At 41.6% G+C, this 16935-nt stretch overlaps 1 protein-coding gene across 1 annotated transcript in view; it reads left to right on the top strand.

Annotated features, from left to right (window-relative positions):
* ATP9B (ATPase phospholipid transporting 9B (putative)) overlaps positions 1 to 16935 on the top strand; it is a 172170-nt gene that overhangs the window by 56463 nt on the left and 98772 nt on the right. The window contains 1 exon segment of the mRNA XM_048507642.1: positions 13376 to 13470. Within this exon segment, the coding sequence (XP_048363599.1) occupies positions 13376 to 13470 (95 nt within the window).

Below are 16935 nucleotides of genomic sequence, written 5' to 3'. Positions count from 1 at the left end.
ATCTGTCCAAACTACTTTAATCTGTTCTCATATCTCAGTTCCTATTCCAGTTTTAACATTTGATTTCACTCAGGCTAGCAATGTTTTGACACCTATCTCAAGCCATTGAATAATATCACTTTTATACGATAGAGCTGCTCTTTAAAAAACACAAACATGAGTGGAATAATAGCATTAATACTAAACATACTCATAATGGTATTATCTAAAGTACACTTATTAGGAAACAAGCCCCTTGAGCTAAGTGGGGCTGACTTCTGAATAAAGGATAGCTTAGTATTGCAGTAGAGATATGCTTACTAAGTGGCTCTAGGCATGCCACTTTGCTTTGCCTCAGCCACCCATTTGCAGATGATGATATTGACTTTGCTCACAGGAGTGAAAGATCACTGGGTGAATGGATGATTGATTATAGCAGGACTCTGAATAGATGGCAGAATATGACCTAAGTACAGCCAGATTTGAAATACATCAAAGACAGAACCATGATTCTCATCGTTTGAAAGGAATACCTCTCATCATTTCTACCCAGTGACGTAGGTATAGATTTTTTGGGAGAGTCAGGGGGCGGGCCCCCGCCCCACCTGCCCCTGGGGGCAGTGCCACACCTCCCCAAGCCACGCTCCTTACCTCAGTGCTTATAAAAGCAGCTCTACAAGGTCAGAGAGGGAAGACTCCCTGCCACGCCCCCCGCCCCCCCACCGGCTGGGCTCCCAGCTGGCAGTCTCTTCTGCCCTCCCTCCGGGCAGTGGCATAGCTAGGGAAAAAATGGAGCCTGGTGCAAAATCTGAGTTTTGCACGCGCCCCTCATGGACAGCCGCTGTGATGCTGCAATCCACCCCCAAACAGCATCACTTTCAATGGTGTTTAAACTAGGGAGCCCAGATTCTCCTTTTAAATCCACCTTAAAGGGAGAATCTGGGGTCCCCAGTTAAAACAACATTGAAAGTGATGCTGTTTTGGGGTGGATTATCCTCCACCCTGAAACAGCATCACTTTCAATGTTTAAACTGGGGACCTCAGATTCTCCCTTTAAATCCATGCCGAAGGGGTGGATTTAAAAGGAGAATCTGGGGGAAATTGGGGGGTGCCTGCTTTCAGGGGTGCAATTCTTAAGCTAGCAGCACCAAACTTTCACAGTGTCTTTAGAAGACTCTTCTGATGATACCACCCAGGTTTGGTGAAGTTTGGTTCAGGGGGTCCAAAGTTATGGACCTTCAAAGGTGTAGCCCCCATCTCCTGTTAGCTCCATTGGAAACAATGGGGGTTGGGGGCACCCCCTTTGGGAGTCCATAACTTTGGACCCCCTAAACCAAACCTGGGTGGTATCATCAGGAGAGTCTCCCAACAAATCCCTGAAATTTTGGTGTTGCTAACCTAAAAACTGTGCCCCCTGCAGGCCAAAAACTGAAAAAAACACTAAAAAACACAAAAAAACCACAAATGGGGGGCGGAGCTTCGGACATGTAATGGGGGGTTTGAACCTGAGAAACCCCCCCTTATCTATGTCCTTGTTTCTACCACTTTGATAGCCATAAGCCAAAGAATTCTGTCCCATCATCCAGCGCTTTGAACAGCTTAGCCTGTCAGTATTAATGTCTCATGGGATGATAGAACTTGAGCCCTTTCAGTCGATTTCCTGTTACCAAAATGCCTATCTATGTGTTCTAAATGGGCATAGTATGGATCCGGATGGGGGGAGAACTCTGTACTGGGTGTGTTATTATTTGATCAATACATGTTGAGGGCATGAGGGTAGCGTGAGAGACTGGAGAGGGTGGAATTTTCATTTTCATTCTGGACATGTTCAAGGTTCTTTATTTTTATTACATTACACCAGGGGTTTCCCTGGTAAAACATTATGCTGACTTTAGGGACGTAATTGAGACTGGAGAGGCTTCAGGTACCAACCAAGTTCTGCTTCCTCCCTGATACTGCTCATTCATATGCCAGCACTGGTGTTACTTGAAATCTGTATATATTTGGGATATGCCAACGTTGGGGTTAGGCGGCCTCCTACTCCACTCAGCATCAGATTTGGGATTCCATTTTAACTTTTTCATCATTGGTCAGCAGCAGTAGTAGGGTGGGGAAGCTGCCCTTTGGAATTTTTGCTCCTTTTGGCATGGCAAGCAGCCAGTGAGCCATGCTCTTCTTCTTGATGACTAGTGAAAAAGGCTCCCAGGCTTCCTGGGAAAAGAGGAAAATCTCTTATTGCTGATATGTGTGTTCATGTGTGCCTGCACTCTTACAAAATACATCGTCATGTCCTCCGTTATGCTGTAGCAGATGCTTGCTGTAGATACTGTATGCCCTCTCCACAGATGCACTGACTCACGGAATTAATTACCCGTGAATCATTAAAGTACAAAGTTCCCAACTCAACTTGTTAGCTACCAGGGATGGCCAAAAAATAGCTTTATTGTGGCTCTTGTCAGACATCCTGGCCATTCCTGAACGATACGCTACTGAAGAAGGGAACCATGTTCTAGATCCTCTTCCCTTCCCCTTCACGCACAAGCACACACGCTCTCTCTGATTCTCTTTCTGCTGCAGCCAGGAAATTTGTTTTAAAATACAAGCCTTTTTGAAATAAAGTTGTAAAAAACCCTCCTGATTATTGGGGAGGGCGGGAGCAGAGCATAGGAGGTGGGGTGGAGACCAGAAGTGACCCTGCTTGTGTTGTTCCTTTGCAAAAGCCAAAGAGAGAGGTTTGTTTTAAAAATAGAGGCTTGTCTGAAAGAAAGTTTTTAAAATGTCCTATTAATTATTGAAGAGGGCAGAAGCAGAGTAGGGGGAGATGGGGTGGAGTCAGAAAGAGACCCTGCTTGTCTTGTTCCTATCGATGTATCAATACAAGCATTAGAGAGGTGGAGGGAGAAGTGTGCAAAGCAGCTTGATAAAGTGGGGAAGGTGAGACTAGGCAGGCTGAGTGTGGGCAGAGGGAAGAGGCCTGGGGCAAAGCTGTGCTCACTAGCAACACAGAATTAAATTCATGTTGGAATTGGTCTCGCTTGCCCCAGGGAGAATAGAAAGTGAAAGTGGAGCTTGAGGAAGTATGTCCGTACAGGGAACCTTGGGGTGACACACATTTGCCCCCATCGCACAGCAGACGCCTTGTGTGTAATCGGCCATTGTCTTCACAGGTTGTCACTGTCCCACGACCAGTGATTTTTAATCACCTAACACTACTGGGTTCTTTCTTTAATAAAGTTTGGTTACTATTTGCATTTTAAAATCTATCCCTATGTGTTTCTCCCCATCACCTCCTTCCAAGTTTTCCTCATCTCTACCAGCAGCTGAAGTTTCAATGCTGCTGCAAAAAGAGACCAATGGTCAATTTAACCCACCCTTTTCTGAAAAAGCACGTTATTCCAGATATTTTCTTGTTGATAAGAAGTGTGGTAGTATGAGGCCGATACAGGACCTCAGTCTTCTCAACAGATACTGAAATGTTCTCCAATTTAAGATACTGTCACTGTCAGATTTCCTTCCTTTGTTATCTGAGGATGACTGATTTTCTGTCCTAGATCTAAAGGATGCATACTTTTATGTTACCATCTATAAAATGTATAGGAAGTTTTTAAGTATACAAATAACCACTATGAATATAATGTGTTACCTTTTGGGTTAGCTGCAGCTCATTGTATTTTTACCAAAAGCATGTCAGATGTGGTTGCATTCCTGAAGTCAAAGGTCTGTGCAGTCTATCGCTATCTGGATGGGCTATTCATTGCTTTTTGCCTACCAGTTGTGGAAAATGAACTGGCTTTGGCCCCCCAAACTTTAACCAGTTTTTAGTAATCGATACGGAAAAGTCTCGATTATAACTTATTCAAAAGATAGAGGTCATTGGGGCAATTCTAGATGTGATTTTCCTCAAGGCTTTCTAACCTTTCAAGATTCATTCATTCATTCAATTAATCAATCAATCAATCAATCAATTAATTAATTAATTGGGTTTAAAAACTGCCTTCCCAAGGGAGTTCAAGACCATTCAGTCCTTGGTCACTATCTTTACCAATAACAGATTTCAAAAGGCCATCTGCATCCAGAAACTCCTGATATTGATGGCTTCCACTACCATAGAAGTTCCATTTTACAGATGGAGAACACTGATGCAGAGAGTCTTAGGTAACCCCTGTGAAAGGGTCGTTCAACCCCCAGAGGTGTCGTGACCCACAGGTTGAGAACCACTGGTATACATTTTCAATATCCAGAGTGGTTCTTAGATCTCTTCATTGGTGGAGTTCTGTTGGCAATTTGATTAAAGATGTTGACTTGAGTATCTCCCCTCATAATCTCACCATATCCATGGTTGTCTCTAACAGGCTGCGGGGCTTTCCTGCAGTTCATTGCGAGTTTGGGGGCATTGGTCTGAATCTGACTGTAAAATGCGTATAAACCTTCTAGAAGTTAGGACAATCAGGTATGCCGTTTGCATCTCTTTCAGCCACTGTCTTTGGAAAACTGTCAGCCCAGCTGCTTCATTATCCTAGTTTCCTTGGTGAATAAAAGAGCCCTCTGTGTTCTTCAAGAGGAAGAAAAGTTCTCAGGAGCAATTGTGTCCATAGCCTGGATCATCTCCACACTCTGTGAATCAGCCAAGGCTGCAATGGGAGCCATCATCATTGCTGACCAGTAAATCCCCAGGAGATGTAAGGAATCACTCTGAATCCATCAACCTCCTAGGGCAAACCAGCATAACTGCCAGAAGTCCATGAGTAATGTTTGGTCTGTGATAAGGACATAATGGGCAATCCTTCCGTTATCAAACCATGCACTCAGATTATGACCTAGTACATGTGTAGGAAGTAGAAAGTTTTTAGATAGCCCCATGGCTGTTAGGGTATCCCCGAAGCCCTGAGCTGCTTCTGCCAGGCATGAATATTGAGATCCCTGAGTCCTTAATACCAAATTCGAGCTTGCCTTGGTCAGCTCCGGCAGGGAGATTATTGGGCAATGGTGTAAGCAGTATACCAAATCCCTATTTTATCCTAAATACTTGTCATCAGATACTATCACGAAACCAAGCCTGGGAGAGCCATGCTTGTTTCAGCAAAAATCTGGGTCCTTTTCTCCAATAACTCCAACCAGCTGAGTTCTCAAAGATTTATTGAAAAACAGAAATCAAAGACATAAAACTTAAATGCACGGAGGTTGTTCAGCCGAATACATTTCTTATGGATCTCTCGGGACATCCAGCCCAGAGGTGCTTCTCTTAGCTTAGCCCATGATAGAGTCACCTAGGCTTTGTTCTCTTACTCTCCAAGAAAACTTTCTACCTTTGCCATGCAGTCCCCAACTTTTGATGTGCCTTATTTGGACATCTTCCTGCCCTGGATGCATTTCTATGGCCTTTTGGTTTCCCATCCGGGCGGATCAAAGGCCGATTTTAACATGTAGGTGTGATTCTGCTAGTTTTACAATACTATTCCATCACAGATGCATACACTCACAATTTGGGCTTTGGATTAGAAAACATCATGTGAATGATTTAAATAATGTTTTATATCTGTTACAGGGATTATTATTTTCTTAAATAAATGATGGCATTAATGTTCGAAGAAAAATGAAGCAGCTACCCACATTCTAACATTCTGTTTTAAGCTTTAAATATCCTGTTCTCTAGATGTTAAATGAATACAAAGGAATTGTAAAATTTATTTAATAAAATAAGAATTCCTAAAACGTACACAGCTAAAATAAGAATCCTAAAATATATGCAGCATGATCAGCCTTGGATTAAAAGCATCTGTGTGCTTGTCAATAAGGAACTGTGATGAGTTCAGGGGTATCATATTGACTGTGTATTCATACATGGTATCCTATTGGAGCCTAAGCTGATTGTTTAGAATGTAAATAAATCTGTTGATGGATCCAGTGACTGATGGCTTAAATTCCAATTAATCAATTGCTTCATCAGTTTCTTAATTCAGATCAAATATCTCTTGGGTGAACACAGTTCTTTCAGTGGTATTAGGAAAAATTAATGCTTTAGAACTAATTTTCATCAATCTTTTATAAATGCCAATATGTTTCCCACTTACATCCCAAGTGGTGACATTATAGCATAAATGTTTTGTGTATATCATAGTCCTTTTCTGTTTTAACAGCAAACTATTAAAGCCGAGCCTTTATTAATGTTGTAAATAAAACTCTATACTCGCATGCATCATTTCTGTGTTTCTGTTCATTTCGGCATTGCTTTAAAAAACATCATTTAAGTTATACAAGTGATTTTAAGCTGCTGTTAAAGCGTCTAATAGTATATATGCAAACTCTTTTTCTCTTGTGTAGACATGAACTAGTAGCCTGTCTTTATCAGCGCTCTTGAGCTCTGACTTGTAACATGCAGGTTGCTAGCATTACAAGGTATAACACTTTATGACAATTTCACATGCCTCCTGTCTCAGTGACCTATCAATTAATTCATCAGCACTTGACACAGACTCTTCATTGTGACACTTATACCGGTTGATCTTAATTTGATTGCCATTAAAATCACCCTTTCCTGACAACTCTTGTCAATTATACAAAATAAAATCAAGTATTCATAAGAAGGCTGTAATAGGATATAGGCAGGCAGATTTAATAATTCAGTTTTGGTGAGGCTTAACTGGCATTAGTTGTAGCTAATGTTCTCATTTGTGAAAAATTTATCAGATACAGCACTTGAGATAGGGTACAGACCAAATAAATTTTATGTGTATAGCTTTGGCAGCATGGTGCTATAAAAGAAAAGCATACTGCCTTTTATTTTTAAGAAAAAGAGATCTTAATAGTTTAATGTTGACAATATGAGCCTGTCGAAATAATGAATATAAAAATAATCAGTATCCTTCATACAAAAAGGTAACTAAGGCTAGAATTTGTAGTTTGAATGCTTTATGGAGCAATATCTCTTGGCGACAAACTGGCTACGTATTCCCTGTGCATTCAGTCTGTTTATGAGTGTGTGTTGTACTGCATAGCATTGCAACATTACTAATTGCCGAAGAGTTTTACATGCTGTTTATTTACAATAAATATTCATCGTTTTGTTAGACAAATGCTTCAGTTTAAAAGATGTTTGACAGTAAATTTTCTCTAAAGCCTCCAAAAGTTCTGTGCGATCTCTAAAGAAAAGGAAAATCTACTGTTTTGTTAATTGCAATAATAAGATGAGGAATAGGCTATGGAATATTATCCTACCAACCTTACCTCCTTCTTTTACTCTTTAAGGTAAAAAATTTTTGCACTTTCTCTACTGGCCACTTTTTTTTTGCTAACAGTGAAATGCAACCCTATGCTTCTATATTATTAAACCCCACACACCTTATATAGGGAATGGTATGAATAATTGACTTTACTTTCCTTACCTTATATGTATAGGATTATATCAATATATCTTGTTCTGAACAATAGCCCCAGGGTGTAAATTTAAAAAATCCACATGGTGGAAGTGAGAACTCTAATCAGGTATTTAGATTTGCTGCAGAAACTTCAGCTGCACTATGAGAAAAACAGACTGCTTATAGTTTTTAACTGTGCAGTCCAAAGGGGGAGGGGGGGAGCTGATGTCGCATTGGAAGTGGCAGAAGGGTTGCACCAGCATCCATGCCACCAGCACCATGCAAATTAGTATGGATGCCAGCACCTCGGGATTTACCTCAGCAACTAGCCACTACAGCACCCAAATCCAGAAGCTGGCCTCTGTGGTAGCTGGTTGTTGCTGCAAATACCTGCGCCAGCATGGAGGGGGGTGTTTTGGAGACGCTGCTGGGGACAGAGCCAACTTTGGCTCCCCAAGGACTTTTGTCCCGGGAACGCCCCCTTTCAGTGATACAAATTTACTATACCAAAAAAGGTGGTGTAAATCATTTTTCACTATGGGGTTTCCTAGGAGAAAGGAGTTTCTCCTTCTCCCCCAGTTCCTTACACCACTAATTGCCTCTTTGGATGCAGCACGGCAATGCCTGCCGCCGCCTACCCCCCCCCCCTTTGCATTGGTCTGGCCAAGTACTTTGGCTGCCTATTTCTTACTTGTTCTTAGATGTACAATAAAAAGCAAGTTCTCCTCTGTAGTAGTAGACTTTATTTACAGTCAATGACCAAATATATTCTCCTCTGAGTTTTCACAAATCCGGGATCAAATTGAAAGGATGGAGGTGGTGAAAGAAAATATGGGCATGTTCATCAGCAAACCTCTGTGTGTTCTGTTCGAAATATATTCCAGTTTAATCAAAATCCATCTGTTGTTCTAAATTAGAATTTTACAGTTTATCTATTAGAACGTGTTAGTGAACCAATGGTGAGAGTCATGCGCGGTCCTGAGAAGAGGGGAGGAGCTGTGGCTGAGTAGGGGAGCATCTGCTGGGTGTGTAAAAGGCCTCAGATTCAATCCAGTTAACCGGACTAGGTCGTAGGTGTTGTGAAAGATGTTCGCTTGACGCTTTGGAGATCTGCAGCCAGTCTGTGTAGACAGTATTGACTGTTATGGACCAAAGGTCTGATTCAATATAAGGCAGTTTCATGCGTTCATGTGTACTGTGGTGATTTATCAAAATGTTCTTTTGATATAAAATGATTTTAAAAAACCCCTAATCTCATTTTAGCCCATTTATCTTTGCGGTTCAGTTCTTTTTTTAATGCTGTAATCATAAAGTGATGAAGTTGTATAATCCATTTTCCCACCTGCTCAGCCCCACCTATTGGCAGCTCCAGGCCTCAAAAGGAGCTCTGGATAGAATAACCGTCTATCCAGGCCTGAGCTTTTCTCCTTGCTCAGTCCAATTGTTGGTTGTCCCAGTTCTCAAAAGAAGCTACATTTTGATGCTGTTTTATTAATTACTTCTTGATGTTTGTATTTTGTTAGAATGTTCTATATTGGTTCACTGCCTTCAGTGTTCATTTTGAACTGAAAGGTGGGATATAAAGTTTTCTAAAGTCTGAATTAAAATTTTTAAAATCTTTTGTGAATTTTTTTTACAAAGTTTCTTTGTGTAATACTTATTAAAGATATAAAGATACTCCAGGGGCCCTTCGATTTATTTGATATAATAGGCATTTGCGGTGATAGTCTGTGGAATAATCTTTGCAGTACTTGAAGTAGCACTGTTAAAGCTAAGTACGAATGGACATGAGCTTGGAATGAAGAACAGTGGGATACCTACGGGATACCTTTAGAAGCCATCCTGAGTTTCTAAAGAAGTGTTGGGTTACAATATATAATAATAAATACAGAAGTATATATAGTAAATATTACTTAATGCTGCAGAACACTTATTCCTGGTCTCTAAAACCAGTCATTTTCCATACAGTTATACATGCTAACATTTGTGTGTGATTACTTAGAGGTATTCAGTAAGAAAAATAAATTCTTTTGATTATTGTAATCGGAGTGGGGGTTCGCCTCAGATATGATTTTTCTTTCTTTTCTTTTTTTTTGGAGCTGCAGTCATTTTAAACCCTGTAGTTACAAAGAAAATCTTGAAAATGTGGTGTCAAAAATACTAACAATCCAATCCAATTGGGGAGGAGCGCTGTGGCAGCTGGAGGTGGTGTGGAAAAGGCAGCACCATGCTGCCTCAAAAGGAACTCTGGGTGGTGCATAAACGAGGGAAAACAAAAGACTCTTCTGCTGCCCAAATTGCCCCATAGGCCAAACAGGCTTACACTGCGTTTTTGTGTGGCGTAAGTCTACAGGTGTGGGGGTGGCATTTGCAGGCTGGAATGCTGGTGGAAGCTGAGTAATGTTGGCTCCACCCCCCAGGAACCCCCCAGACACCCTTCACACACACACCCCATGGCAGCATCTGAACGGATATTAGCATTGCTCTTGACGGCTTCTGGGTTTTGCAACTGGTGGCGCCTTTGCCCCCTGTGCCAGCGGGGGTGTCTCTTGTACCACCAGAGGGGGCAAATGTGTCGGTGTGGTCCTCTGCTTTTCCCTATGTACATTCACCAACCCCATCTGGATAGGACTACCCTTGCTAGGATGCAAGGAGATCAGTAAATCTTTAATTGTATTTCAGCTCTCGATTCTTAATGGAGGAACTTTTTCACGTTTGATTAAATTTAAGAATGTACTGTTAGATAGCTAACTGATTTGCTGCTCTGGCTTGGCCATGGGTTTCTTCATGTATACTTCATGTATATTTATTTTACATTTAAATGTTAATGTTTAGCCAGTTTTCGCTGCTTTTATAAGTTTTAGCCTATTTATGATGTTTTAAAATTGTATCTATTATCTGCTGTACACCGCCCAGAGCCCCTCGGGGACGGGGCGGTCTAGAAGCCCAAAGTATAAATAAATAAAATAAATATACTGATTATGTTAATTGCATGTAATACCTTCAGATGAACGACTGCCATCGATCAAGAATTCTTTCCAGTGTCATCTTTAGTGTTTTGACATGATGCTATTTAATTTTTTTCCCTATTTTTGCTTTAATTGTGTGCACTTAAATTGGTATGTCTTTGTATATTGAAAAATCCAGCCAATAGTGCTAAAGAATTATTTCCACATGCCTGGACAAGGGGAGGTTTTTATTGTTTAGGTTCTGCTGTAGTGATCACTATTGAAAGCTGAGTTGGCACAAAGCAGTCCCTTTTTCTGGATAAAAGGGAAACGGACTATGAGATAAGTTATTGATGAAATTAACTGCTGAAGTGGAGAGGAAATGCAGCTGGCCAATACATGTCATAGCGTGAGCTCTATTAAATGAATATATGTGCAGTCAACCATTCACGGGAGCCACACTGGTCTTGAACTGCATTGATCTTTAGTATAATTCTAAATGAAATTGATGGATGAGAGCAGCCATTGACAGGAAGGGTAAAGAGAACCATGAAATGTCTTGTATGGGAAAGTATGATGGAAAATAGACGGTTGATTGGAATGTACTGCAGGACTGTAGCAGTCTCGAGTTGTCTTGTGCGTATTGCTGGCGGTTTCAGTTTCAATAGGACGCAAAAAACACTTACTGTCCATATTTGAATTTTTAGAAAGTAATTATCGAATTTTTCAGAAGTTAATTATTTTAGGACATGTGTCGTTTTGCCTCTTCTATTGTTCACAGTATTAAGTGAACTTTTAGATGGCATTTTTTGAATTTTAATTATTCTAGTCCTTGAATTTTAAAACAACTGAAAGATTTATTTGCTTGATATTCTCTTTATATGACAATTTAGTTATTCAGAGTATGCCAAGATCCTTTGACGGAGGGCTGTGTGAAAATTCCACCTCTGGGTCAGATATAATTTCAGGTGCCTTTTTTTTCAACCGTGTCTTTTCTGGCAGTCAGCTAGCTCACTTAGCTGCTACATTTACAGGCATTAATGAATAAAACATTGGGTTTAGCTAGATTTTATTTACATCAGGGGCCACGTACTTTGATTGAGACACCACATTTGTCCAGGCTTGGGCACCCAAACAAAATATACTGTTTGGCAATTGGTTAGCATCCTTTCTGAAACATGATACTGCTTCCTTTTGTCTCCCCTTACAATTCAGTCTTTCTGGTACATTGCCATGTCAATGCCAGTTTCTTTAGCTGTTCCTTTAAACTGAGTAGAATCATTCAAGGTATGTAAGTTCATCACTACTATTCTGTTTTTGTGCATACTGAAAGATTTAGATTAAACCACAACTTTTCTGTAGCATTATGTAATCTGTATGTGTCTTGATATTGACTGAGGCAGGGATAGCCACATGTTGTTGTGTAGGATGTGGCCCCAGAGCTGATTTATCTCAGCACCTGATAGTTGAAGTGAATGACTAAGCACACAGGATATCCATTCATGCTACCTCTTTCCAGATCACTGTTTAGAACATTGGACAGAGAACTTTATCATCTTGGTTCCTGAACGTGCAGGGTACCACTTGTTCCACTTCGAGGTGTGCCGTCCAGCAGATGGGGCCCCATCTGAGGGCTTATCTTCAGGAAACCTGGGCACTGATTATGAAGCTTTCCAGAACCAGGGCTTGGCGGGGCCTGTGGGCTTGGACTTCCCAGAAGCCCTCTCCCCACGGTGGGAATGGATATTCGGAACTCTTTCTGCCCTGTGCTCCATCAGGGGGATCCCCCATTTCCCGGAGCCCAGAAAGTGACACTGACTGAATTTTGCAAGGTATATGCCTCTGTTGAACTGGACAGCTGGGAGCCCCCCCCCCCCACTGCCCTTAGCCTTTCCTGTAGCCGAAACTGCATGGACACCTGAAAAGGCTGGTTCCTGAACATAATACATAAGAAGGGGAGTTATGCTAAGGATTTTGTTTATGGGAAAAATTCATTCTCAGACTATTATTTTTATGGTTATACTTTAGTATTTGCTACCTGTCTTTTATACTTTGAATCCAATACATTTGCTTACTTCTTCAAATAAACATGGTATAAGAAGTACTCTTATAAGATGTTATCTGAGTGGACACAAAGGACATAGCTGTGCTTGCTTCTTTTACACATATGTTTTAAATCTTTGGGTGCATTTGTGGCAGGTAAAAAATGAGAAGCAAATGGGGCTTGTCTATGACCTTGCACTGGAGTGTCAGTGGTGTTTGGTCTTTGGAGAGTCTGTCTGCTGCGGAAGGCCTCTGAAACCCAATGCAATTCTAGGCAGAAGTTTCTACCCTTCTCTTCAGCCTTAGGCTCATTCCGCACATACAGAATAATGCACTTTCAAACTGCTTTCAGTGCTCTTTAAAGCTGTGCAGAATAGCAAAATCCACTTGCAAAGTGGTTTGAAAACGCATTATATTTGCATGTGCGGAAGGTACCTTAGAGAAGGAAATAACTCGGTTCTGTAGTGACACTGAACTTGAGAAGTCTTCCAGAGCAGTTATACTTGCTATTTGGAAAAGTCTATGAATTGCAAGGCTATTGTGGATTGCAAGATAATTCAAGGTCCTTTCCCTCCTCCTGAGCCTAGGAGAAATGAATGTGGGATGCCTTTTCATGTACACTGAGGTTTGAAGCTTCTTTTATGGAGCAAGACTTCCCACTGTTTCTGAAACCATCTCAAGCCCAGTAGAACATCTGACTCATGACCTTCCTCCTGGGCTGTGGTAGGGATGAAATAACATTGGTGGTCTCTGCAAAGTTTAGATGGCTACCTAGACTAACCAAAAATGGTTGATCCTTGATTTTGAATGCTATGAAGTTTCTAAAGTAGTTTTCAGGTTCAACAGAACATAAACAATTGAAAAGAAAGTCAGGGAAAACTTTCCACACACATCATGTCTCAGAAACAATGATGTTCCTGTTTTCCTTGTGCTCTGCTAGGTTTTTAAATGTTGGGAAATATTTCAGAAACAGCGTTTCTGTGACTTAATGTCAGTCTCCAGTTTAATGGAATTTAAAATGTCCTGTTTTGTTTGTTTTGCAACTTTCAGGTTCATGTTTTATTCGAACCGATCAGCTAGATGGTGAAACAGACTGGAAATTAAAAGTTGCTGTCAGTTGCACACAGAGGTTGCCAGCTTTAGGGGTAAGATTTAAGGCTATATATTTTCATCTTCTCCATGGTGTAACCCTTTGTTTTTGTTACAGTTAATATGATTTCAATCCAGAAGATATTGTGGGCTTTTGCACTATTTCTGCCATTCTCTACAGTTAGGCCCTTTTCACATGGGCGTAATACAGCGGCCCAGGAACGGCAAAAATGCTGTCCCTGGGCTGCTGTTCGCACACGAGCGAGGTTTTTGCAAAGCAGCGTCTTCCCGTCACCACTGGGAAGACACCACTTTCCCCGGCGCCTCCACTGGAGGTCGGAGGGCAGCGTGGGCGGGTCCCTGCAGCCCTCCAGAGCGACGCTGGACATGAAGGTCAGTGGAGGGGGCTGACCGAGAGAGCGGCCTCTCTGGCTGGGGGGGGGGAGTGGGGGCCACTTGCACACTAGCGTGCAAACAATCCCCAAGCCTCCACCAGCATAAGTTCGTTTCCACGCGTGTGCAGAAAGGGCCTTAGTTACATTAAAAGTTGTAGCTCAAGAAACAAAGCAAGAACTCTAGTTTTTTAATGTGTGATACTCTTGTGTTGTTTTCTAAAGGGTGGTTTTTCAAGAGAAATCTGGGTATTTGCTGCTTGTAATTTTTATTTGTAATGTTGTGTGTTGCATTAATGAATAGTGGGTGTTTTGATGGATTGTAAACTGCCTTGATCATGTGATGAGACAGATTATTGTTTTAAATAATCTAATGGCTTTATTAAAAACAAGGGGTGAATCTGCTATTGGGAGTGCCGCAAGTCCCTGCTGGTTTGCCCTCCCTGGGGCATTCTATTCTCCCTTGTGGTTTTTTTTTTTTTAAACTTTTTAAAAAAAAGTTCTCTCAGCCCCATCCACCTCACAGGGTGTTTTTTTTTTTAAAAAAAAAGGGTCTTCCCATGCTTCAGGAAAGCCCTTTGGAGGGGGCAGGGTGGGGGCAGGGTTGTACCATCCCCATCCATCTGTCAGCTCTGAATTGGGCTGTAAGAATCTTAAAGAGACCAGCTTATCTAAGTTGTCGAAGCAATCAGAAAAAAATTGATAAAATGACTACTGCATGATATTTTGTAATATAGAATGATTTGAATCCTACAGTGAATTTCCATTAATGAAAAGAGCGGGGAAATTTTAACCAATTTCCTGCTGCTACTGACCCACAATTTGCCTTTGTTGCTGTTCCTGAGAATCTCCTGTGGCTACAGTGGGAAGGTGGAAATAAGAAAGTCATTCAATGAAATGTAGGCCTTCTGTTACCAGACCTTCTGTTACCTTGGAATGCAAGTCATTTTATTTACTCTTCTTAAAATCTCATCATATATTTTTTGGAAATTAGGCTACTGCCACTTAACCTCAGAAATATGGTGGTTATTTTCTTAAGTAAAATTAATAATTCACATCCATAGAAAAGCTCACTATTTATATTAAACATGGTTTAGTAATTTAATCCTTAAATATAAAACTAATCAATTAAAAAAAGATTGATGGTACAATATGCAATGAAATTTATGTGGAAAGTGAGGAGGAGAACGAGAATGAACCCCCCCCCCATTAGCCTTCATGGTCCAGCTGGTGCTTGCCTCTTTCCCTCTGTGCACTCCCACACACGCCAGCTGGGTGACCTTGGGCTAGTCACAGCTTTTCGGAGCTCTCTCAGCCCCATCCACCTCACAGGGTGTTTGTTGTGAGGGGGGAAGGGCAAGGAGATTGTAAGCCCCTTTGAGTCTCCTACAGGAGAGAAAATGGGGATATAAATCCAAACTCTTCTTCTTTTTCTTGGACTCAGGTTAAAGACCAGCCTGGGGGGTGGCACGTTGCACTGGGCGCATACCTGCTCCCCCTAGAAAATTGGTTCTTGCCCCACAGCACCCCACTCCTCCGCGGCGCGCTCCTGCCCCCCGCAGCGGCCACGCCACCCCCTCAGTTACCTTATTGAAATAGTGCAGGCTGGAGAAGCGGCCTGTTCCCTTCAGACTGAAAACGGCCTGCGGGAGCTACATTTCCCAGGAGACCTTGTAAGCCCCAAGCCCCAAGGTTGTGGGAAGTGTAGTTCCCACCAGGCCGTTTTCAGCCTGAAGGGAACAGGCCACTTTTTAGGCTGAAGTAAGGTAAGGGGAGGCAGGGCGCCATGGAGGGGGGAGCAGAAAACACAGAGTGCACACCAGCTGCACTCTGGCCCAGCTACGCCTCTGATCAGTCATTTTGCTACTTGGCAGAAAGAGCAGTGGAAGTTGTCAGCTGAAGTCCTTTCTGTCTGCCCTGAATGCTATTTGTCAGTCCATCAGTAGCTTATTGCATTGCAAGAAAGGTGTGACAAACAGTCAGGCCTCTTCTACCTTGTACAGATTTGTACAATTTCTTTGTTAGCTGTTTTGCTGTTGTTTTTGTTTATGGGGAAAATAGTGGTATAGAAGCATAATAAATACGTACACAAATTGTAGTAGCTGGATTCCACGGACTGTGCAGTGACCCCTGTGCTCTTTAGGGAGCCATGGACTTCGTCGTTCCTTGAACAAAAATCTACAGTTACTGTAGAAATTGTGGAGGTCACGTTTACGACATTCATTTGAAGGTGCCAGTTTGCATAAAACACAGCTGTGCATGAGTGAGACCTATTTGCAAGCTGAGTGATATAACAGTGCACTACTAAGATTGCTGCCTGGGGGCTCTGGAGATATATACAGTGTTCAGTTTGAGAGAATGGAATAATGGTATAAGGCTTCCACGTTGCTAGAAATTCTATGCTATCTTGTGATGTGCAGTTTTTTCCTACCACTGTGTGACTCCATTGTGTAATATATTGTGAATCTGGCAGAGGTACTTTGTACCAAGAGGGAAAGTTTTTGAGTCACTTTTCTTGGTGACCAAGATCATACAAAAAAAAAACACTCACAAAGGGGTCTATTTTAACTAAACCTTATTATCTTGAGCGTTTTCCCACAAAATCCTAACACTGTGTAGCTATAATGTTCATATGAGTCATTTCCAGTCACCTCCTCAAAATGTGATAATTTGCAGGATCCCCCAGTTAACTTGTAAGCAAACGAATGGCACTCCCTTAGAACGGCTTGATGTCTGATACTGTAATTCTCGAATGCCACCTGCTGGGCTGCTACTAAAATAGCTGAAGAGATGCTTCACGCTTCAGTCCCTTGCTGCAGTTCTTTCCCTCAGCAATATAGCTTTGTATCTCTTGGATCGCCCACAGCCAGATCTCCCTCACTGGCTCTAGAAAAGAAAGTGTTCAGGCAGCAGAAGGATTTGTAATGCTGCAAAGGTGAATTCATTGTTTCAAGTTTAAATTTTGAGCTACTCGTTTAATGAATGCTTAGAACTATGATTGATAGTTTAGAACAGAGAACTCCCGACTACTAAAATAGATTAAGATGTACAGAGTCAGTGCCAGAATCTAGTGTTCTGTTACTCTCATTTTTGTTAGTGAACTCGTTGCTTTTCATTTATATGGTATGC

This window comes from Sphaerodactylus townsendi, linkage group LG09 (genome assembly GCF_021028975.2).
Source record: "Sphaerodactylus townsendi isolate TG3544 linkage group LG09, MPM_Stown_v2.3, whole genome shotgun sequence".
In the NCBI taxonomy this organism is placed as follows: domain Eukaryota; kingdom Metazoa; phylum Chordata; class Lepidosauria; order Squamata; family Sphaerodactylidae; genus Sphaerodactylus; species Sphaerodactylus townsendi.
Note: the sequence above shows the minus strand (reverse complement) of the source record. Positions and strands in the feature narration are given on the sequence as shown.